This window comes from Bipolaris zeicola (genome assembly GCF_000523435.1).
Source record: "Bipolaris zeicola 26-R-13 unplaced genomic scaffold scaffold_72, whole genome shotgun sequence".
NCBI classification, from domain to species: Eukaryota; Fungi; Ascomycota; class Dothideomycetes; order Pleosporales; family Pleosporaceae; genus Bipolaris; species Bipolaris zeicola.
Window position 1 is genome coordinate 56,979 of NW_006912121.1, and position 23,187 is coordinate 80,165.

A 23,187-nucleotide genomic window follows, 5' to 3' on the forward strand; every position below is an offset into this window, starting at 1 on the left:
CTGGTCCGTCTGCTCGCCTGCCAGCCTGCCCGCCGCCGCTACGGGACGACAACGCCTATGGCCAGGACGCCTGTGCCTGCGCTGTCTGCGTACTCTAGTTGGATACGACAACGGCTCTAGCCTCCTTCCAGCGACGCCCTCGTGACGGTGAAATGAGAGAAGGGGGCTTGCAAAGACAGCGGTGCAGGCCCTGTTGTGGCCGTCATGTGCGGCGACGGCGACGTCATGGCTACGCTACCAGGGCTTTTCGCTCTCCATCTTGTCCTGGCATGGAATATGAACGAGGATGCGTTGTGTAAAGATGCAAACCATATGTCTATGTATAGAGGTGCATACAAACAGACAATCCACAGCGATGGAATCGGCCTGCATCGCCTGGGGCGGGCACCCATGGCAAAGCGTGACCGCCTCTGTTCCTAGCAGCAAACGTACGAGCGTGTGCAGGGCAGGGTAGGGCAGTCCGGCCGAGGCGCCACGCTGCACCCACTGCCCTGTGGCAAATTACCCCTATCCGCATCTGCCACTGGCTCACTGGCCGCGCTCGCGGGCACCAAACCTCAACGTCGACGGACGGTGAACTCTGTCCACATGCGCCACTAATTTTAACGGTGCGCGACTCTGCCCACACGGCCTCTCCTGTTTGATCGTCCCCTTTTTCCCTCTTTTGCTGCGCACGTAGTCAGTCGTCTTTGTTTCACCTGTGCCCATCCCACTCCGCAAGATTGCCCGTCACCAGCCGCCCATGGCCACCACCACCGCGGTAATCTCCTTATCGTGCCTTGCTCGCATCTCAATCTGTGATAGTAGCGTCCATGGGGCTGCTGACGGACGGGAGACGACGAGGGTACGCTGCTCAATGGGTCGACGGGTGGGGTGCGCTCGGACGCCAGACTACCGCCTTGGGTGCTGGTCTTCAGGGTCTCCCCGGAGCCTATAGTAGCGCTGCCTAAGCGCATTCTGTGTCCGCTTACTTACTCTACTTCCCGGCACATGCTGCCCATTCCACTGTGCTCTCTCTACTCGACAACGCCATCTTCTTCTCCACCACCACCCTCATGGCCACACCGCATCCCGCCTAACCATGCCTGTAAACTTTGGCCCTTGCCGGTCAAGACCGCCCATGTGCTCCCGGCGTCTTCACTGCCACGATTGGCCTGCGTAGATCGTAATGGATCGACTCCGCATACATACTACAACCTCCCGTCTGAGCGCTGACACTGCCACTGCCACTGCAGACGGCCTTCATAAACTGCTCCTGCCATGCCGATTGGTTACCTTGCAGAAGCTTATTCAACATGCTGTCCTGCACACTCACATGCAATGTCTACGAAATATTTACACAGTCATACTGCACCTAGACCCACGGCATACTGCAGATTTTTTGATTTTTTGCCATCAGTCTCTTCCAGCCCCTCCGTTTGATTTCAGCTTCCTTGTCTCAAAGAAAAAAGCAATTCAAGGGCAGCCAATAGAAAAAAAACAAGTACCAAATCACCCTCCGCCGCGTGCCACCTAGCCTTGGCCAGCCCGCGCTATCCCATAATGCGGGGTCACCAAACCAAAACGCCAACGCGAACAAACACGTCCATCACAATCACCCGCAGGAGACGAGCTCGTAAATCACACCCAAACTATGTCTTTACATTATTACGTGCACTTGCTTAGACAAGACTACCGCAGCTTTTTGGCGTGGGCCACCAAACTCTCAATCACCTGCTCAAACGCATCCTTGTCTCCTAGCGCGCTCTCCATCCGCTTCTGCCAGTACTCAAACACCTCCTTTGCCCGTTCCTGCAGTGCCTTGAGGTGATCAATGTGCATCCGCAGCTCGTCGTCCGTCAAGCCCTCGAGCGCCGCGTCCGTCGTCGCACACAGCTGCGTCGTACTGCTAATGTCCAGTTCAGGAGGTGGTGGGGGCCCTTTTCGCTTGCGCTCGACTTTTGAGCTTGACGAATCCACTGACGTCGACGACTCATTCTCGCGTCTGATGCGCCCCAGTGGTCCGCCGTTGCTGCGCCCATCAGACGAAGGGCGGGGCGAGCGCTCTCCAGGTATGTGGATTGACGGCAGGATAAGCTTCTTTTGCTTCGACGCTGGCAGGATTTCGTCCAGGTCTACGGGCACGCCCAGTGAGACGAGAAACAGTCGTCGTATCCGTGACCGTACCCAGTCTGGTGGCTGCAGTGGTGGCGGTGCAACCAGCTGGCTCCACAGCGAGTGGCTGCGCTCCGACAAGAAAATGGACCGTGTCTCCTCCGGATTGGTAGATATGCTGGGTATGTCTCTTGGCAAAGGGTACATATCCTCCAGGTAAGGCCGTGTTGCGCTAGTAATGTCTTCAGGTGATGTGAGATGCTCAAAGTCCAAGACGGGCTGTACGGGCAAAAAGGTTAGTCAGAATGTCACAGTAACAAACGGTCCAAGCAATACTATCAGTGGGCTAGAATTGCTGCAACTTACAGGACCTGGCAAAGGGGCAGGTACAGGAGCTTGTTCTGGCACTTTATCAAATGATGTCTCTGCCTCGTGCTCGCCTTGCTGAAACCCATCGTCAAAGTCTCCAAAATCGTCGTCACCCTCCCCACCCTCTTCAAACTCGTCAAAGTCCCCAAACCCATCGTCGTCATTGTCATCACCAGCTGCCACGTCTGCTGTGTCATCACCAAAGTCGTCGTCGTTGCCCTCTTGTTGTTGAACCACATCTTTGGCTTCGGGCGCCGCTTCGGCTGCGTCGTCACTCGGATTTATTGTAGATCTGTCATGCGAGGTTGGTGACCCTTCTTCCGTCGTCAATGGTACGCAGGAGGCACCAAGGAAATGCCCTACGTACCTGAGTTGCTGCGCTGCGCCTCCTGTGGTGCCTTGATGACTACATCAGGCTCTGCATCTGCCAGACGCTGCTGATGTGCTTCTGTGCCAGGCACATCACCGTAGCTAGGCTCGTCGGGATCAATCTTCTCAACCACCGTCTTTGGGATGGGCGTTCCTCCTGGCGTAATAGGCCGGTCGCTGACGCTCACGCGTGACGCACTGCGGCTTCGCATGCCTTCTGGCACAATCTCGACCTCGTCGGGCACGGCGTCTTGAGTGCGTTTGTTGTATGCCTCTGTTCCCGGCACTTCGCCATGTGCTGGCGTATCATCGACCCGCTCCACTCGCGTTATTGGGATTGGTGACGACAACGTAAAACGTCTAGCCTGGCCTTCAGACGCATCAGAGAAGTGCTCGTCACTTGATTCGGCTGCATATAGTTAGATACGAGCCGCTCAGATTGGCAAATGATGTAGCATACCGAGCTCCTTCGCACCTGGGTCCTCCAGCTCTACACTCTTGCGGGGTGGTGCTAGCTCGTCCGACATGTCGAGAGCCGCTGGATGTTCGTTTAATCTACACGTGTACAACAGGAGGTTGTGGGAAGTAGATTGGGATTGATATTTGGCGGAATTGGGTATAGATAACAAGAGAAGTGCGTCACGGAGACGAACTACTAAAGACTGCGCCTCCTTGCCTCGACGTCGTCGTGGAGTCTCAGGCACCTGCGATTAGCGGGGAGCGGCGGTCTGGAATCCCGGCCGCTGGCCAGGTAGGAACAACGATTCACCGGAGCTAAGCTCGACCCATGCATCTGTTTGTCCAACTTTTGGATGCGACATTGACGCGCGAGAAGGTCGTGTACATCTGCGCGCATCCACTTCAACTTGCCAATTAACAGTGGTCCAGCAATTACTTCTACGGTCGCGACACGCCTAGCCCAGTTGCGCGTTCGATAGTAGCATCTCCGACCTCAACAACAACTCCTTCAACAAACACCCATCCACCAGCGCCGGCCTTATACAATCGCCAACATGAGCTTCTCATTCGGCCAGCAGAACAGCGGCAGTGGCAGCAGCAGCACGCCTGGAAAGTCTCTGTTTGGCGCTACACCCTCAACTGGCGGCGCAACACCATCTCTCTTCGGCACCGCCAGCAGCACCAACAACACGTCCAGCGCACCCAGCAGTGGCGGTCTCTTCGGCGGCGCCACTAGCAACACAGCCGGATCGGGTCTCTTCGGTGGTGGTGGCGCTGCAGCATCAAGCACACCCGCAGGAAAACCTGGTGGTCTTTTTGGCGGAGGTCAAGCTGGCGCGTCGTCAACACCGTCGGCTTTTGGTAGCGGAGGCTTTGGAGGACTTGGAAAGAAGGAGGGCGATGCGTCCAAGCCAGCCGGAGGATTGTTTGGCGGGGGTGGAGCTTCCTCTGGTGGTGCTGCCTCCTCTTCTACTCCCTCGTTTGGATTCGGTACAGCTGCTAGTGAGTATCCATACACGTCCCGGTCGGCTCTATGCGCCTGCTAACACAAACCTCAGGCTCAGCACCATCAGCCACACCTGCAACAAACAAGACATCTCTTTTCCCCTCCACTACCCCAGCCGGCGCTCCTCCAGGTGGTAGCCTGTTCAGTCAGCCTGCCCAATCTAGCGGTGGAGCCCAATCTGGCTCTTCTTTGTTCGGCCAGCAGAGTAGCCAAACTACTGGAGCCGGATCGTCTTTGTTCGGTGGCGCAAAGCCTGCCACAACCTCTTCTTCCACCCCTAGCCTGTTCAGCTTAGGAGGAAACACAGCAGCCTCCAACGACGCAAACAAGAGCGCTACCCCTGCTGCTGCGCCCACATCCAACCTGTTTGGAGGAGGAAATCAAACATCGACGTCTGGTGGACAAGATGCGAAGACGCCCAAACCTGCGGGTAGCCTTTTCAGTCTTGGAAGCACGACACCTGCTGCCGCGCCAGCAAAACCGTCAGGATTCACCCTTGGCGCTACATCATCCGCACAACCCGCTTCCTCGCAGCCTGCATCCAGCAGCACACCAACCTTGAGCCTAGGTGGAAACACCAGTAGCACAGCAGCTTCTGCGGGTACAGCAACCAGCCTATTCTCAACTGCGGGAACTTCAACGCCAGCTTCGACCGGAAGTGGCTTCGGTTTCGGCAAACCTGCTGCCGCTACTAGCACACCGGCAACTACTGGTGCAGCTATTACCGCCACAACCACAGCGCCCGCCTCAACCGCGTCATCTGGAACATCGCTGTTCCCGAGCTTGGGCGGCGGAAGTTCTGCCGCACCCGCAACTTCTGGGGCTGCAACCACCTCAACCACCACCCCAAGCCTTTTCAGTAAGCCCTCCGGAAGTGAGGCGCCTGTATCGAAGCCCAACGCCGAATCACAGCCGGCATCTACTTTGGGTGCTACTAGTGGGACTGCGGGCGGCAATGCGGCCCAGAGTGGGCTTGCAGCCTCAACCGCGGGACCCGCGCCATCGGCGCAATCACGGTTGAAGAATAAGTCCATGGACGAAATCATCACGCGTTGGGCAGCAGACCTATCAAAATACCAGAAGGAGTTCCAGGCTCAAGCTGAGCAGGTGGCCTCATGGGACAGAGCATTGGTCGAGAACTCTGATAAGGTTCGACAACTGTACTCGAAGACCTTTCAGGCAGAGCGTGATGCTGCCGAGGTTGAGAGGCAGCTGACGATGATGGAAGAGAACCAGCAAGAACTGGACTCTTACCTCGACCGCTATGAGAAGGAAATTGACAATCTCATGAAGATGCATGGTGTCAGCGGCAAGAACGAGAGCCTGCGAGGCCCAGACCAGGAGCGTGAGAGAACGTAAGTATATTCTTTTATATCCGCACGTGGTCAGAAAAGTACAAGAAACTAACAAAACCACAACAGTTACAAGCTTGCAGAAAAACTCCAAGACCGCCTCAACGAATTAAACAAAGATCTCACAGAAATGATTGAGGAAATAAACAGCACTTCCCAGACGCTCAGCAAGACTGGCAAGCCAGACGACCCCCTTACAAAGGTCGTCCGCGTCCTCAACACGCAGCTTTCACAGCTCCAGCTTATTGACTCTGGTGCCTCGCAGCTCCAAGAGAAGATCGCAAAAGCCCAGCGTGAGACGCAGCGTGTGGGTGCTAATGGCTGGAATGGACTGGGCTCTGACCCTTCTGCTGATTTCATGAATAGCATGCGTGGAGGTAGGTCGACGCAGCGGTTCGGCGGTGTGTCGTAGAACGTAACGGCATTGGTAGTTAACGGAGGGGGGGATGACGGGTCGGAAAGGATTAAAGTCAAACTTTTGCTAAAGAGGGGTGGGGGGTTTTTTTTTGCATAACAACTTTGGCGTTTTTTTCCTTTTCTCTCTCTCTTAAAGAGTGAAATTTAGGCAAATATTCACGTACAACATCTCATTCTGTTGACCTATCACTTGTGAAAGACGCAAACTAAGCTAGAAAACAGTGAACCTCCCCCCTTTTTTTCTAAACCCTATCCTCACGCTTCTTCTCCTCGTCAGCTTCCTCCACAACGCCTTTCCCCGCAACAACCGTCATCCCATGCACCCCCTCGGTCTCCCTCCTCTTCTCCGTCCTCACCTGCATCCAAACCAGCAGTCCCGTCCACAAACCCATAGCTATGCTGACCGCAATCATAGCCCACATTCCGCGCGTAAAATACGGCGCATAGCTCGCGCCGTAGAAGACGATGCTCCACCACGCGTTGATGGCGTTACTCCCCATATTCATACTGGCAATGACGACGGCACGCAGACTGTCTTCTTCGTAGCGCAGCACGTCGTTGGCCCAGGCGAAGAAGGTGGCTTGGCAGGCGTACACGCTGCCAGCCCAGTAGTACATTGCGAAGTGGATGGTTGTGTTGTGTGGGTAGGCGAGGATGAGGGAGGAGGTTAGGATGCCGGTTATGGCGATCCAGTAGCCGACTTTTAGCATTGTGTATTAGTCAAATTTCGTATATATATATATATATGTGTGTGTGTGTGTATGTGTTTTTAGGGGGAGAGGAGGGGAGGAAGGAAGAAGTACCTAAATACCGTTTCCCACCCATGAAATCCGTCAATGTAGCCCAGAAGAGCGTTGATACGATTCCTACAGCGGGAACCCCGGTTGGATAGTTATTGTTCTGCGTGACTGTGTATTTATTGGTGGGATGCGACTTCATGTACAGTTGCAGCAGGGCGTTTGTGCTGAAGGATTCTGTTTCGCCGGCTAGGATCCAGAGGATGACGAAGAAGTACCAGTACCATGTTTTGAAGCAGTGTTTGACGAAGGAAAGCGAGATGGGTGTGCGCTCTGAGACTTCGGGGACGCGGGAAATGGCGAGAGCTTTTTCTGAGGCACTGAGGTAAGGGGCGCGCGTGTTGCGGGGGGTGTCGGGGAAGAGAAGGTAGCCGTAGATTGCGACGGGGAGGGTTATGATGCCGTCGATTACTGTGGAAGTTAGTGAATTAGATTGTTCTTCTTGTATATCGGGGGAGGGTTGGAATTTGTTTCCTTTCTTTGGTGAAACTTACTGAATAGCCATCGCCATCCGCTCATGCCTCGTAGACCATCCATACTGCTGTGGATTCCGGTCTGGATGAACCCACCAATCATGGTGCCTGCAAGACCAGATGCTGTGAAGATTCCAGATCGTTTCCCTAGCTCTTTCTCGGTGTACCATGATCCGAGGATGTAGTGGGTTCCTACGAATGTTGAGGATTCAAACAAGGCCTGAAAGAAGCGGATGGCCATGATATCCTGGGGCTTTTGGGCTGCTGCCGTGACCATTGTTAGGGCGCCCCATGCTACCTTGTATACTTGTTAGTTGATGTAGTAGTGTGAATGGCTATAGATCATACCATGCATAGTGGGAAGAAGTAGCGTGGTTTGACATAGTACAATGCGATATTACATGGCACTTGGCCGATTGTGTATCTTAGTCACCAGTCAGCAGAATACTCCGCGTTTGGCATTCTTCAACCTTACCCTACCGTAAAAACAGTATTGATTTGGTTGAGCTGGTTGCCTTTGAAACTCAGCTCTTCCCTCATACCAGAAACATACGCGTTGTTGAGATTGGTGCGATCCAGGTAACTTTGCACAGCATTAGAGAAGTCTCATTTTGATTTTGAGCACCAACACATACTTGAGAAAGTACATGAGGCAGCAGAAAGTCAGGATGAAAAAATCAAGCTTCTGCACCAGTTTGCGCTCTCCAGGCGCATTCTGGTCGCCTCGCAGATAGGCGATGAAGCTGTTCGCCATGCTGAATTGACAACGCCTTCTAGTGGCGAGATGGTTCTCTGACGATGGCTGCAGAGTTTGGGCAAAGTTGTTGTTTTGTAAGGTATATCGATAAACAGAGACTATCACTCCAACCTCCGATTTTCCTTATCGGATCCGTCTGTAGATGTTCAGTACGGTTCGGATCAGGGACTCGGATACGCGCATGATAAGACCGAGGCAAAAAGTGCAAGATACCAGAGATAATAGGCCACTTTTAACTGACTCGGGAAATGCGTAATCAGGAATTCCCTTTTGCAGATCTTAAGCCTTCTCGATAGGCAACTAATCGCCGGTATCGGTGGCCAAAAGACAAGCTCAACAAGGCAGGTTGTCGCCTTCGACAATGATAGCGTACTCGGCCGATTTACCGGATAGCCTGTAAAGAGGTCAGCCGGGGTGGTGTGGAGCCTATAAGTGCGGGGAGTGGCATGGTCATGGGCTTGAAAGGTGCGGCCGAGGACCACGCGGATTGGATAAAGTAGGAATGGGTTACCCACGGATATGGGCGCAATAATCTACTTTGGGTGTCGCAGAAGTTTGTTGCTGCTGTACTTCAACATTGCAGAGTCTTGGGGCTGCACAAGTTTTGAGCCATGGTAGCTGAACCGAACTGGGAGAAAGTCGCTGCGGGGAAGCGCGCAGCCTTGGCGGAATCCATTCCGACGTTATATCGCATACCTCAGGACAAATTGCCGCCAGAGTCCCAACTCGATGTAACAGTCTGGCCAAAGGAGTCCGGATGGTTTACGCCAAAGGAGCTGGAGATTACAGGTAGTACAGCTTCCCAGATCCTGGAAAAGATTGCGTCCAAAACATGGAGCGCAGAAGATGTAACCGCTGCCTTTTGCAAACGTGCTACGGCAGCCCATCAACTGGTATGATAGAAGTCTTGGAAATAGTTTGAATACCACCTGACGCAAAACAGACCAACTGCCTGAGTGATGTATTCTTCGATGAGGCAATTGCACAAGCAAAGTTCCTTGATGAGCATCTCCAGCGAACTGGCAAGGTGGTGGGGCCACTCCATGGCCTGCCTATTTCTCTCAAAGACAACTTTAATGTCAAGGGAAAAGACAGCACAGTCGGCTTTACATCCCTTGTAGGCAAGCCAGCTGAATACAATTCGACACTTGTAGATTTGCTGGGGAAGCTTGGCGCAGTGCGATACTGTAAGACCAATGTGCCAACTGCCATGATGATTGTATGTATTTTTACGTTGGTCACGGTATGGAAACTTACATCGTATAGGCAGAGTCTGTGAACAACACATTTGGCCGTACAGTCAACCCATTAAACCGAAAAGTCACATCTGGAGGATCCTCTGGTGGAGAATCAGCCCTTATTGCATTCGGAGGCAGTCCTCTAGGCGTTGGAACCGATATAGTAAGTCCGATCTGGGTTTACACATCCTTTTGCTGACAGTACAAACAGGGCGGCAGTTTACGGATACCAGCAGCATGCACTGGTATCTTCACTCTTCGCCCATCGTTTGGTCGCTTCACGACGCAAAGATGTACATCTGGCCTTGCCGGCCAAGAGGCAGTACACAGTGTCAATGGCCCTATGGGGAAAACACTCGAGGATATCACCATGTACTCAAAAGCCGTGGTTGATGCAGAACCTTGGAAAGTAGATCCCAAAATGATACCCATACCATGGCGAGTTGTAGAACCTCCTAAGAAACTCAAAATCGCGGTACTCTGGAACGATGGTATCTGTATGCCCACACCTCCGGTAACCAGAGCACTGAAAGAGACTGCGGAGAAGTTGAAGAAGGCAGGACACGACGTTGTTGATTGGGATCCCAAGCTGCATCAGACCGCACTCGAAATTCTGGTAAGCACCTAAAAAAACTATCCGAATTCTGACACTAAATAGTACAGGCAAAATTCTTCGTCGCAGACGGTGCTAAGAGCGTCAGGAAATTGCTCGAACCGACCGGCGAACCATTTCGCCCAGAGATGCAAGCGTATGCAGAATCCAAAGAACTAGGAGTTTATGAAATGTGGCAGCTACATTTGGCGAGAAGCGAGCTACAAAGACAATACTTGGAACAATGGAATTCTATGGAAGGACTCGATGCCATCCTAGGTAAGCCTGAAACCCGCATCATTGGTACCCACTGATTAACCATTGACAGCGCCCACGACTCCCTACTCCAGCGTACCGCATGGTGAATTCAAATACGTGGGATATACTGGCGTATACAATGTAGTAGACTACTCGGCGGTATCATTTCCTTGTGAAGTCTCGGTCGACAAAACAAAAGACAAACGCTTGAGTGATCACAAGCCTCAAAGTGATTTCTGCAAAGCTACCCAGGATAGCTGTAAGATACACTGCACCACAACATGCGAGAATTTGATGACTGATGTATAATAGATGATCCTGAGCTGCTGGATGGATTCCCTGTGAGCTTACAGTAAGTATCGCACCAGAGTGACCCTCCTGATCATGACGCTGATGCACATAGACTTATCGCCCAAAGACTTGAGGAAGAGAAGGTGCTTGGTATGACCGGAGCGATATTACAAGCGGTCCAACAATAGCGCACTGTGATTTTCATGTATAGGCTGAATCTAGACGGATAAAAATCATCGATGTATATGGTGATGTCGTCTTGTTATATATTAGGTCAGTGTGTGGTACCTTCCCACAGTACGTAAAGTATCCTTGTCGCCTGGCATTGAGAAAGAGCCTTTCCTAAATATAGAAATATTTTCACACTTAACTTCCAATAAGGACACGGTCCCGACAACCTCTTACGACTTCGTATCTTCCGACATCTGCTCTCACCTTATGCATCTCTCTTACGACCAGCTTCACCTCATTCCTAAATCTCGCCACCCTACACGCATTTACCCGTAGGAGCTTCAAGCTGGTCGTCACTCACTCTTTTCCCACCCAGTCTTGCAAGTGGAGAATCCGCATTCACCTAAAGACTCACCTTTCAAACCTCTCTTCCGCTCCTTGAATATTTTACATCTCTTTTCTCGTGATACCATTTGCTATTTGCTCAATCATATTCCCGCTTAGTTTTTCTTAGTTAGACAGATGGCAGGGGTTCCTCTCAAAGAATCGAACAAACCGAGTACGCGATCGAAACCGACATCAATGCCCGAGCATAGGAAGCCTCTACTACCCGCAAGGAGGAGGCTCCCTTGGCTTGAAGACAACCGCCCTCACGCTTCGCGCAAAAGCTCGGTAAATGGACAGCTAGGCACTTTTATAGGAACTCAACATAACACAACAGTGGATGGTCCTGGTAGTTCTGCGAACTCACCATCTCCAAGCACTCGTGTTCCATGTCGCAGGACCTCTGCCTCTGGTGCCTCATGGGCTGCAGTAGGAGCCAAACCAATAGCGCGAAGGCAAACATATGTCTCACCGGTTGACAGTCGAAGCACGTCAGCAGCTGAAAGTAGCCCATCGCCAGCTACAAGACACCAGCAGTCAGAGGCTCGACGGACATCCTCGGCTTCCATCAAAGCAATTCCACCAAGAACGGCCCACCGAATATCGATTTCACAACCGCACAATCCCCAAAAACGGTTATCGATTGTGCACATCAAAGATGATATCAACAACCCCAAGCACAATGATTACCGCTCACGCGCTCAGAGTTTGGCCCCCATTCCAGATCATCTGGAGCAGCCTGAAATTCCCGAACATATTATCGTGCCAGCAAGGAGCGATTCTGATGGCACATCAACGGAAGCGATCATTTCGAAGATCCAGGGGCCATCTCGCAGTGCCTTCGAGCATAGCGCCAGCAGAAGGATAAGCAAAGCAGTAGACGATCTGGAAGACATGGTACAGGAAGCTGTCGAAGTTGCCGAGGGTACTCAAGATCAAGGCCAAGTAAGGGAGATATATGAGATCATCGAAGGTGCCAAAAAGGCCGTTCAAGAGGCAGCTGGGGAACCTACACATCTCATGGAGACAGCTTCTCCTCTCAAAGCATCTGGCTCTTCTAGCCCATCTTCAAGTCCCTATCATTCAGCAGGGTCTCCTGGGAATGTACTCGAAAATGTTGCGCCCAATGTACATCCATCCCACGGGCTCCACAGAGGCTCAGTATCCCATGATTGGGCATATTCGAGCCAAGAGCACCCAGAACAGGGTGATCCGATGATGACTGCACCTGAAAGAGAGAACGAACAAGACCGCAATGAATCAGGAACTCACAAAAGTGTTCCTCAGCCAAGGCATATCAAAGCAGCTCCTAGAGAGCATGTAGACTTTGTTCTCCGCCCTGTAGGCCGAGACGAGTCCCGTGGTCGTTCACGCCAACGAAATACCGACGAGTCTAGAGCCAGTAGAAACCCTCATCCACAGAAAAAGAGCCTCAAACGTACTCCTTTGCCCGATTCGGAATTCGATCAAAAGGATACTGGCTTGGACGATAACGATAGTTCATCCGAGGAAGACCATCCACCTGCAAAAGCCTATGGTAACGAACTCACAGTCCGAGGGCAGGCGCATCATCATACATTCAACTTGATACGGCCTCACCGCAGACAACCAATTGCAAGGAATTGGTCCACAGGCAAGAAACGCCTGACTGCAACGATAGCATGCATCAACACAGCTCTACTTGGAATTATTGTTGGCATCTATGCTGGCGAGGTACCCCGTATACAATATTCTCTAGCAGACGAGCAGCATGTGACCATTGTTGGCAACGCAGTCTTGTTCGCTGGGCTTGCTATCTCTACTTTCTTTGCTTGGACACTACCTCTCCTTCACGGACGAAAACCCTACGTCCTCTCAGCCCTGACAATTGCTCTACCACTTCAGTTTCCTCAAGCTATCGTTGTAAGCGGATATGCCGATAAAGACCCCGCATTGCGCGTTGGACTTCTCCTGGCTCGTGGAGCATCGGGCCTCGTTCTCGGTTTTGCGAATGTGAACTACATTACCGTACTACTGGATTTATTCGGCGCCTCATTGCAATCAAAGAATCCTCACCAAGAATTTGTCGTTGTCAATGACGTACGCCGTCACGGTGGAGGCATGGGCTTATGGCTGGGAATCTGGTCTTGGTGCTGGATTGGCTCACTCGCTGTAGGCTTCCAACTCGGTGCTGCAATCATTGAAGACCTACAGCCGCAATGGGGGTTCTACGTTGTGATTCTGATTTTGCTGGTGGCTTTGATACTCAACATTACTGCTTCGGAAACACGACGGGCACAGTTTCGCGAGTCGGTAACTGAAGTGTACGACAAGGACGAGAATTACATTACGAGACGGATCAGCAGTGGAGAGGTGAAGTTGCATATTCAGACAGAGGGGCCGATGTATTGGTTTGAAGAAGTATGGGCAGGGATAAAGCTCATGACTATGATGCTCCTTCAGCCAGGCTTCTTCGTCCTTGCGGTCTATTTAGGCTGGATCTACGCACAGGTTGTGCTCGTCATTGTTCTCCTGGCTGCTCTTTTGTCACGAGACTACAGATGGAGATCGACACTGGTGGGCGCAGGTGTCATGTCTATTGCCATTGGTGCACTATTAGCCATCCCCATGACGAAGGCGGGTATTTTCTCTCGCGACCGCAAAAGATCATTCCGCACCGACTCGATGACATTTGAGAAGCAAGTCACTTGGACCAGCCATCTCGTGCGGCGCGCCGTCTTCACACTCACACTCCCTCTCATGGGAATGGCATATACAGTCTCTTCCGCTGGGCGCCCTTATCCATATATTGTGCCAATCATCTTCGCCGGTGCAATAGGGTTCCTCAGCATTCTCGCCATAGCCGAGTGCCATGGGCTCATAATGGAAACATTTGATACATGCGATTTACAACCTGGCGTCAATACAAAACATCGCCTTCAAAGTATGGCAGCGCAAGACCGCAGAAGAAGAACAAACTACTCGTCATTTCCTCGCATCACAGCCGGCATATTTGCGAGCCAGATCATTGCCTTCATACTCGCCGCTATAGCAACAATAGTCGGAGGAAACATGACACGACGGCTTGGAGCCCAAACCTCGACGGGCGTCACAGCAGGCATTCTCCTAGGCCTGACTGTTCTTCTAATCTTGGTTCTCTTGCGCTTCAGGTCTGTGCAAGTCATACCGAATCATACTTTTGGCACCAGACGCGACACGGCAGCATGGGAGGAGTTCAAAGACCTAGAGAAGATGGGTAGAGGCAGCGATTGGCAAGCGGTGGTGATCGGGAACCCGAGTGGCAAGATGAGGAGAATGAGCGTGCTTGAGTTGGGGGCTTTGAGTCGGTGGACGGAGATTAGAAAACTGAATTTTTTGATCAAGGGGGTAATGTTAGGCCAGCCCAAGGAGAAGAAGAGGGACCTCCTAGAGATGACTATTAGGTGATGGATTAGAGGGGAGAATTGATGAGATTGTTATTTTTGTTGTTTCTTGAGCATACCTAACCCCTGATGGTTTACCAGAGAAAGGGTTGAGTAAGATACTTTAGAACCAAACCTTTACAGAATATCAGCAGTTCGCCGAGTGATAAGCTAGATAGTCTGATATAAAGCCGTATTGGCGCTAAAAAAAGACTTGTACCAGCGCTGTGGTTAAGATGCAATATTCTCACGTGCCGTCAATGATGGCGTTAATACGGCTTTCTACAGTCACTGCATTCCTTACACATAAGTTTGGCTGCATTTGGTCTGCTCTACTAACAGATGTGTTGAATATACAATAGATCAAAAGCGTTGGGTGATGTAAAGATGAACACTCAATCAGTCTCCTGAGCCGCTGAGGGTTCCGACAAGCGGCGCACGGCCCCCTCGGAAAAATCGTCAGCTCACTGCCGGAGCTCCATCCACCCTCACGAGCAGACGACCGGCGACAACCCATCTTCCCTCGCTCAATTCGCATCAAGATGTCTCTCGCCGCATCCCGTGCCGTGTTACGGCAGTCGACGTTCACCGTCCGCCGCGCTGGCATCCGCAATGCCTCGACGACCGCCGAAGCCACCAACACGGTAAAAGACGCTGCGTCAAAGGCACAGTCAAAGGCATCAGAGGGACTCTCCAAGGTCCAGAGCTCGGCGAGCTCTGCGGCGTCGAGCGCTGGCCAGGCCGTCAGCAATGCGTCGCAGCAAGCCACGGGCCGCGTAGGAAGGATGGTCAACTTCGTGCAAGGTTAGTCACACCCATAGGCGAGGGGCGCGGGGAGATGTTCAATGGCACCAGGCGGATCATGGGCTGTAAGAAGAGCAGGGGGTGAAGGCTATGACACTCAATGGGTCGCCAGAGGAGTGATATATGCCTTATCAGGGGAGCAGTGAGAGGGGCATTGATAGATTTGCGCCACGCTTTTTGACAGCGCCATCGAAATAACGTGGCTGTGCCTGATGAGCGGTCGACTGACAATTGCACAGGAATCATTCCCCGGGCCACCTACTACGGAAAGGTTGGACTCGAGCTCGGCAAGCTCATTGCCCAGCAGCGAAACATGCAACCACCGTAAGCTTCCCATAATTGCAGGCCACGTTTACGTCTGTTTTGGAGCACAAACAATTAACGACCATCAGATCCGTCCAGACTATGCAAAACTACATTCAGCCCGCTCTGAACGCCCTCCGCAACCCAAGCACCCTCTTCAGCCGCATGGCCAGCGAGGCCAACAGCGCCACCCAGCAGTCACCCGCCAACGTCATCGCACAAATCCGAAACGTCCCCCGCGCACAGTGGTACTCGATTGGCGTAATCGCCGCCGAGGTCATTGGCTTCTTCTCTGTTGGCGAGATCATTGGCCGTTTCAAGCTGGTTGGCTACAGGACCAAGAAGGACGAGCACCACTGAGTGCAATAAAGTGAACAAGATCAAGACATGACATTCAAGTATACATTTGGCGCTAGGCCAAAAGTTAGATGTGCGACGAGGGGCGGGGTGAGGAAACACTGTACGATTTCGCGGGCTGATGAGCCGACCAAGTGTGTTTGCGGTGCATTCGGGGTGCAAGGGATCCGATACTGTATACTGCACATACCTCTGATTTAGATTCCATTTTCTACATGTGCACTTTTACTGGCAATGCATCTACTTCAGTAAATGATCGGCCATAGCCCGTGCTGTGAATGCTATGTAAGGTGTTCGGCGCTAGTTCGGCCAAATAGCACCGGCCCAGTTATTTTTCCCATTGCAACAATGCAACTTTTGCATCGCGAACAACTTCAAATTGAGCTCTGTATGGAAACCCTGATGTCGAGTGCCCTACCACAGATTACCCCGTCTGCACCGTCACTGCCATGAACGTATTCAAGCTCCTCTCGCGATCTTCCCAAGCGGCGCAGAACTCGCACGCGCAAAAGCTTCCCTCCTCCGGCGCCGTCGCAAATCCACAGCTCTTCGGCCACAACGAGCCACCACAGTCGCCAGATTCGTCCAACTCGAGTCGCAAACGAAAGAGAGGGCAGAATGTTGTAGAGTCAGAGTCCGGTTCTGCTGCCTTGCCCGCAGACCTCGATTTCTTTGGTGGAGGCGCAGGCAGAGACGCACAGGCTGGCGGGGACAAATTATCCAAGAAGCAGAGAAAGAAGCAGAAGAAACAGGAGCAGGAAGAGGCGGCGAATTTAGAAAAGGAAATAAACAATGTCCAGCAAGAACCCTACGATGTGGAGGAATGTAAAAGGATACTGCGCTCGCACAAGCTCAAGGTTGCCGTGTTGGGGGACTTTGCGCCACAAATAGAAGAGCCGCGCAAGGAGAAGAAGTCGAAAAAGAAGAAGAAGGAAGAGGAGAAAAAGAAGGATACGAAGAAGACGCTGTACCCTCAGCCCATCACATCGTTTGCGCAGCTTCGAACACGCTACGGCATATCGAGACGCCTCGCAGAAAATATAATAGAGCAGGGTTACAAGTTGCCGACAGAGGTTCAACTGGGGGCTTTGCCACTGCTGCTGCGGAAGAAAGGTGAGCCAGGCCTCTTGCAAGACGTCGAGAATTTGTCTGGAGCGGAATACAATGGAGATATCGACCTTTTGACGGTTGCGCCCACGGGCAGCGGAAAGACTATAGCGTTTCTCATACCGATCATCGATGCGTTGCTTTCAGAAAGCAAGAGCGCAGACGCCAAGAATGGTCCTCGTGCGGTCATACTTGCCCCTACGAGGGAACTGGCATCGCAGATTGTGAATGAAGCGAGGAAGCTGGCAAAAGGTACTGCGGTTAAGGCTACGCTTATGAGGAAGGGCATGCAGGTGGTGGCACACGATGAAGATGAGCCTGAAGAGACAAAAGAGGACGAGGCCAAAGACTCATCTGAAGCCTCTGATGACGAGGGAGGTGAATCTGAATCTGAAGATGAAGAGAAGGAAGCACCGAAAAAGAAGACAGGCCGCCGAGCAGAGCTTGTAAAGGCCGCGATTCTTGTTTCAACTCCGCTTGCTCTCGTGAATTCTCTGAAGCGTAGAGATGGCACCGTTGCAAGCATCTCTAGCATATCTCAACTCGTCCTCGACGAAGCCGACGTCCTCCTCAATCCTCTGTTCCGCGAACAAACTCTGGCTGTATGGAACGCATGCACAAATCTCAGTCTTCGCGTCGGACTCTGGTCAGCAACAATGGGATCAAACATTGAAAGTCTGACAATCTCTACTCTAAACGACCGCTGGTCTGCCATTTCCTCATCGCAATCCGCTCTACCCCCTCGACCACCACTCATCCGCCTCGTTGTCGGCCTCAAAGACAGCGCCATTCCAAACATATCCCACCAACTAACCTACGCCGCCACCGAGCAAGGCAAACTCCTCGGCCTTCGCCAACTCCTTCACCCAACCGCCGTCCACACCGACTCATCTCAACCCATACTCCGTCCCCCCTTCCTCGTCTTCACCCAAACAATCCCACGAGCCATAGCCCTCCACTCCGAACTCCTCTACGACATACCCCCCGAAGCCGGCGGCAGCTCACGCATCGCCGTGCTCCACGCCGACCTCAGCTCCTCCGCCCGCGACACAATCATGACGCGCTTCCGCAAAGGCGAAATCTGGGTCCTCATCACCACCGACCTACTCGCCCGCGGCATCGACTTCCGCGGCCTCAACGGCGTCGTAAACTACGATGCCCCTTCCTCCGCCGCCGCCTATGTCCACCGCGTCGGCCGCACAGGACGCGCTGGCCGCACCGGCGGCGTCGCCGTTACTTTTTACACCCAAGACGACATACCTTACGTTAAACTCATCGCCAACGTTATTCGCGCGTCTGAAGCGCTGAGAGGTGTCAATGCCGATGAAGGGAGTGTTAAACAGTGGTTGCTGGATGCATTGCCGACGCCATCGAAGAGGGATAGACAGGTGCTTAAGAGGAGGGGTGTTGAGGCCAGACGGACAGGCAAGGCGAGTCGGATTAGTAGTAAGAGTGGGTATGAGAGAAAGATTGAGAATATGCGCAGGGAGAAGAGGGAGAAGGCGAGGAGGAAGGAAAGTAAGGAGAGTGGGAGTGAGGGTGGGGAAAGGGAAGGTGAGTTTGAGGGGTTTGATTAAGGTGGATTGCGGAAATGGTGTACTTTATTATGTTAGAATAATTTGAAGTATACGAATGGCATTTCTGCCTGATATCGTTTTCTTTCTGTCTGCTCTGTTTTCTCTTTTTCTTTTTTAACCCAAGAGAGATTAGTCAACTACAACCCCTTTTATTGCAAAAAGCGTTGTTTTATATCTATTCAGCTATCCAGCATCTAGATACCCTCTTCTCGTCCGCTTATCTCTCTTTTTTTGTGGTCGTTCCCTACTCGGGGGGGGGGATTCTTTTTTTGCTCGTCTTATTTCAACAAAAAAAAGCCACCATACCTCCCATTTATCTTAGTACCCATTCTTTCGACATATCTACATTTAAAATTGGAACACAGAGACTTTTGTTTCTCCCCCCCCGCGTTTGTTCTGCTAGCTTAGTTCAAGCCAAACGACATGTACAAACCCATAACTCATATACGTTCCCAAGTCAGATTAGTTCTACAATATTGTAAAAAAAAATCACGGATAAGGGGCGAGGAGGGATGGGACGCTATATATATATATATATATCCTATAATACAGAAAAGCGATGTAGCGAGGTGTAGAAGATGTTAGAGGGTCTAGATTGGATAAAGGGATTATAGGGGGGTGGTTATGTATACAGTAGTGGGGTGGGAGGGCGTTGTGGGGCTTGTTTAATGTGGTTATTAGAGGGATATGATATGTATACCGAGGAGAAAATAAAATTTAGGTGGAAGGATTTCTTTGTCAAAGTTGATGGTTGTTCTGGAGATAGAAGGAGGGGAAGGGGAATGGCTAAGGGGTAGAAGATTGTAAATAGCATTCTTGGGGGGGGGGGGAAGGGGGGGCTTTCTGGTTGAATGACTTGGTATTGCTGATTGATTGAGATTAAATTTTTTTCTCTAGAATAATAAGCTAGTATTTTGTGCTTTGCTAGATTTTTTGCAGAAAAAAAACGGTAGGAGGGGAGGAGGGGTGTGGAAGGGTTGAGATTCCAGTTTTTCGAGATGGTATCTTAGATTGTGCAGAGAAAAAAAAAAGCCAAGATAATGTACATGCGGCGTAAAGTACTTCTTTGGGCGGATAGATACATCAATATTGTTATTATTCTCATTTCCGTTGAACTTCTGCTTTGCTGTACCGCGGAAAAAGGGGGGGCAAGCGATACTACCGTGACTTGATGCAAGTACTTACCTGCCATACCTAACTGAACCATGTACAGTGTGAACAATGATGCATATGCATCTCAACTCTTCCCATTATCAAAGTAGGTTGACAAGAAAGAAAGAAAAGGATCTTATCAAAAGGGAAAACAATGCAGCTGTGCATACTGTACATGACATCCTGCATCTGCATTTTCCGGATTGGACTTTTGGCAGAAAAAAAAGGCCGAAGAATTTCGGATGTAGAATAGCACCCCTGGAGTAACTTCTACTTGCCATGGATAAACAGGGCCAAAGAAAAAAAAAGGGAGTAGTCCTGGGTGATCCTCCCAGAAAGTCAAGACGTCTAACCGGAGTTACTCGGAAAAAACCAGCCACAGGAAGCATGCATGCTTGATTGCGTGTGTCTTCGCCCCCCACGGTATGGATCCTACCATCACTACTTATGCATGCCACGTTCGATGGCGACGGCAACAAGGGCTTGGCCGGCTGGTCGCGGTTCGGCGAGCCGCAGATAAGGGCAAAAAAAAAGGGTCGATGGTATGCAAGCGCTTGGCCTGTTTGAGTTTTTACCGTATTCTCAAGCAGCAGAAATCTTTCGCACTGCGGTACTAACCGACTGTCCGGCTCTAGCCTTCGAGATCCATTCAGGGAACTCGCACGGTTTGCTGGGTTGTGTATGGGCTTGGCATGTCTTGCAGGATACCCGGCGAGTGGCTCGCAACGGCATCAAGGCCTGTATGGAGTAGGTGGTGCGCTGTCATAGGGCATCGTTATGACGCGGGAGGGTGTGATGGTAGGATTCTGTAGGATTACAAGAAGGCTTTGGGCCTTTTCTTGGTGATTGTGAATTTATGAATCAAATTGCAATCAGAGGTGCAGTGAGTTCAAATGATGTGAGCTGGAAATGTAAGCATCTCTGATTTGATTATTGTGTAGCGGCTGGCGTTCCAGAATGACGCCTGAATGGTTCTGCAATTCTCCCCGCATCCCACAGCCTAATTTGTTTCTGTCCAATGAGGCCCTTGTCATTATGATGCATGATGTTACTGGACTGCAGGCTGCAGAGCACAGGAGACATTGCTTTTTCTTCTTTTGCCAATATGCCGGCCGGCATTCAGCATCAAACCCTCAGTGGCGATCCACGCAGCTCTTCTAATGCAAGAATGACTTGATAGTCGCCTGTCGCGTGTAGCCTGTGAAAGGTGGGTCGACGGGTAGTGGCAGGATCTTACGAGTATCGCTGTCGTGTCCAAGATGCACCGCCAAGCAAAACGGGACATCCCTTCGTTCAAATGCAGCATTCATGTAACTAAAGTATAGCCGAGTAGAAAGATAGGCCGGGCACCGATTACGTGCATATAGTCTTATTCCTGGAACGCCTACCCTGTACAGTGCCTCAGGAGATGAGACGTTGTGTATTCAGCTCATGTCGCGCTTCGCGCGACAGGGAGGCAAAACTTCATACGGTTCTGCCCCATATTCCTACCTTGGAGGTCACGTACCTTCCTGGTCATCCCCTTGATGATTTTTTTTCTTTTAGAATAAACGCCCCCCATGTATACCATAGCCAGAAAAGGGAATTTCCGATGACACACCAATGCATGGTACGTAAAACTAAGGTAGGCTGTCAGACACAACAAAGCCATACCATGTGGGTATTCTCCATGGAATGAGCCGTATAGTAGCGTCTTGGTATAGAAGAAATGTGAAAACGAAGACGTTGGTCTGCTGAGCCTCTAACAATCGTGATCTACTGTCATAAGTGTATTGTTGGTAGGCAAAAATAGAAAGGTTCCAGTGGTCTCGTAATACCGTTACTGCTTGTAGGTCATTGAAATGCAGCATGTAAAGGAGTCCTAGAGGAATTCTAAACGCCGTTCATATGAAAAATGCGCTCAACAATCTGCATGACGGCAGCACCTGTGATCAAGGGATTGAGCAAATGCCAAAAGGCCTAGACCTGTTGGATATGTCTGCTTGGATGTTTGTTGCATGCATATTCGCATGGGTCCGACGCGCGTCGACTGAAATAGAGGGCATCGTTCGATACGAGGGCATAAGCATTATGCTTATTGCCACTGAGTTTTCCTGTGAACGTATGCTTATCATCTCGATAATCAATCTAGATTTGAACTGGCAGGCGAGTCAGTTGATGTTGTGAAGAGACCTGTTCCTTGCCAGATATGCCAATCACACGCGGTGTTTGGGTGTTTGGGTGACCACTGCGGCGTGGCGTGCCGTATGCACGACATCAAAGGGAATGTCGCCTGATCCTCTAGTCGTCGATCGCTCACATCGCTTGGAAAATCTTTGTGATGTGGGTGTGTATGGCCTTGTGAAGATTGCGATAGAATAGCAAATTCGACTATATGACCTGCGTGAGCGATATGTTAATGATTCACTCGCCAAGGGGTCTGAAAAAGGCTTTCTTCAGCGAGAAAAAAAACCCCTACTCAACCGCGACGAAAACGTATCGAACGTTGTAGGCAAGAGGACAAAGACAAGAGGATGCAACTAAAGACTTTGCACACCGTTCACGCAAGGTAAGCAGGATCGTGGTTGCCCACCAGCCTTGAGGGTTTCTGAACGGTAGCGGCTAGGTGTCTGCAGAGACTTGCAGATTTGGTTAATCAACTTTACCCTGGCCCCCCGACACAGTGAGAGTTGCAGCGGCCCTCAATTTCCGGTAGTGCGGGATAATAGTCAATATCGTTCGACACAGCCAACGACGTTAGGACCGAAAGTAACCATACAGTTGGAAACACAGTCAAGGCCGGTAGATTTGGAGCAATGAAGGTGTCGCGCGCGCACCCCCCCTCACACCCGCCCTGGGGTCTAGTGATCAGCCGGATCGATTGTTGTCCACATACCCAGGCCAAATGACGTCTGCGTCTCTCGATAGCTCGGCAGCAACCTGGTGTGAGTGTGTGGGGAACGAGCAGGGTGCCACCCCATGGTTGTCTAGAGCATTTCAAGACGGGCGATCCGAACAAATGGCGCACTCGTACATAGTGGCCGCCATCCCTGGCGGCCATAACCCTGGCCCCAGCGCTGAGAGGCGTGCGGCGCTTCTGCCAAAATCTGACCCTTACAGGCGCTGCTGCTTACCATGTATCTGTGCGCTTGACTGAACCCGTCGCTAAATACGTGCTAGATGTGGATGGTGTGCATGTGTGAAATCAAGCCCCCATGTGACTGAAGGACGCTAACGGCCTAGTTGATTGTAGCTCGCAAGCCAGCAACCACACCACCCGCCCCCAGCCCGCTTGTTTGCCCGTCCAATTCCACCATACGCGATTTGTATCGCGACCACTGGCGAAATCCAGAATACACAGCATGGGCACAGCTCCGTATCTGCTGACACCCGATCTATCTGTGCGCGCAATGGATTCCAAGGCTGGGTAGCGTTTCACTCGACGATCGGACGGACTGGGATTAAGGCAAGTCGTCACTG

General features: G+C 51.5%; 7 protein-coding genes across 7 annotated transcripts; 5 read left to right on the forward strand and 2 right to left on the reverse strand.

Moving 5' to 3' along the window:
* Positions 1 to 1,671: 1,671 nt before the first annotated feature.
* Positions 1,672 to 3,359, reverse strand: COCCADRAFT_95879 (uncharacterized protein; the record flags this gene model as incomplete). The annotated part of the gene is made up of 4 exons (XM_007714021.1): positions 1,672 to 2,373; positions 2,461 to 2,780; positions 2,831 to 3,241; positions 3,293 to 3,359. 4 exons carry the CDS (start codon positions 3,357 to 3,359, stop codon positions 1,672 to 1,674), a joined length of 1,500 nt encoding a protein of 499 aa, XP_007712211.1.
* Positions 3,360 to 3,845: 486 nt separating this feature from the next.
* Positions 3,846 to 6,061, forward strand: COCCADRAFT_95900 (uncharacterized protein; the record flags this gene model as incomplete). Its single annotated transcript, XM_007714022.1, has 3 exons — positions 3,846 to 4,293; positions 4,350 to 5,652; positions 5,719 to 6,061. The coding sequence occupies 3 exons, from the start codon at positions 3,846 to 3,848 to the stop codon at positions 6,059 to 6,061; spliced, it is 2,094 nt and encodes a 697-aa protein (XP_007712212.1).
* Positions 6,062 to 6,308: 247 nt separating this feature from the next.
* COCCADRAFT_26203 (uncharacterized protein) lies at positions 6,309 to 8,090 on the reverse strand (the record flags this gene model as incomplete). The annotated part of the gene is made up of 6 exons (XM_007714004.1): positions 6,309 to 6,766; positions 6,870 to 7,274; positions 7,358 to 7,634; positions 7,685 to 7,760; positions 7,812 to 7,919; positions 7,972 to 8,090. 6 exons carry the CDS (start codon positions 8,088 to 8,090, stop codon positions 6,309 to 6,311), a joined length of 1,443 nt encoding a protein of 480 aa, XP_007712194.1.
* A 614-nt stretch (positions 8,091 to 8,704) lies between these two features.
* On the forward strand, positions 8,705 to 10,660 carry COCCADRAFT_4974 (uncharacterized protein; the record flags this gene model as incomplete). The annotated part of the gene is made up of 8 exons (XM_007713997.1): positions 8,705 to 8,986; positions 9,037 to 9,312; positions 9,360 to 9,494; positions 9,543 to 9,947; positions 9,995 to 10,202; positions 10,252 to 10,440; positions 10,494 to 10,533; positions 10,585 to 10,660. The coding sequence occupies 8 exons, from the start codon at positions 8,705 to 8,707 to the stop codon at positions 10,658 to 10,660; spliced, it is 1,611 nt and encodes a 536-aa protein (XP_007712187.1).
* Positions 10,661 to 11,225: 565 nt separating this feature from the next.
* On the forward strand, positions 11,226 to 14,453 carry COCCADRAFT_4975 (uncharacterized protein; the record flags this gene model as incomplete). The annotated part of the gene is made up of 1 exon (XM_007713998.1): positions 11,226 to 14,453. The coding sequence occupies one exon, from the start codon at positions 11,226 to 11,228 to the stop codon at positions 14,451 to 14,453; it is 3,228 nt and encodes a 1,075-aa protein (XP_007712188.1).
* A 517-nt stretch (positions 14,454 to 14,970) lies between these two features.
* COCCADRAFT_4976 (uncharacterized protein) lies at positions 14,971 to 15,895 on the forward strand (the record flags this gene model as incomplete). Its single annotated transcript, XM_007713999.1, has 3 exons — positions 14,971 to 15,232; positions 15,472 to 15,556; positions 15,625 to 15,895. 3 exons carry the CDS (start codon positions 14,971 to 14,973, stop codon positions 15,893 to 15,895), a joined length of 618 nt encoding a protein of 205 aa, XP_007712189.1.
* A 446-nt stretch (positions 15,896 to 16,341) lies between these two features.
* On the forward strand, positions 16,342 to 18,617 carry COCCADRAFT_26206 (uncharacterized protein; the record flags this gene model as incomplete). Its single annotated transcript, XM_007714005.1, has 2 exons — positions 16,342 to 18,553; positions 18,613 to 18,617. The coding sequence occupies 2 exons, from the start codon at positions 16,342 to 16,344 to the stop codon at positions 18,615 to 18,617; spliced, it is 2,217 nt and encodes a 738-aa protein (XP_007712195.1).
* Between the last annotated feature and the right edge of the window lie 4,570 nt (positions 18,618 to 23,187).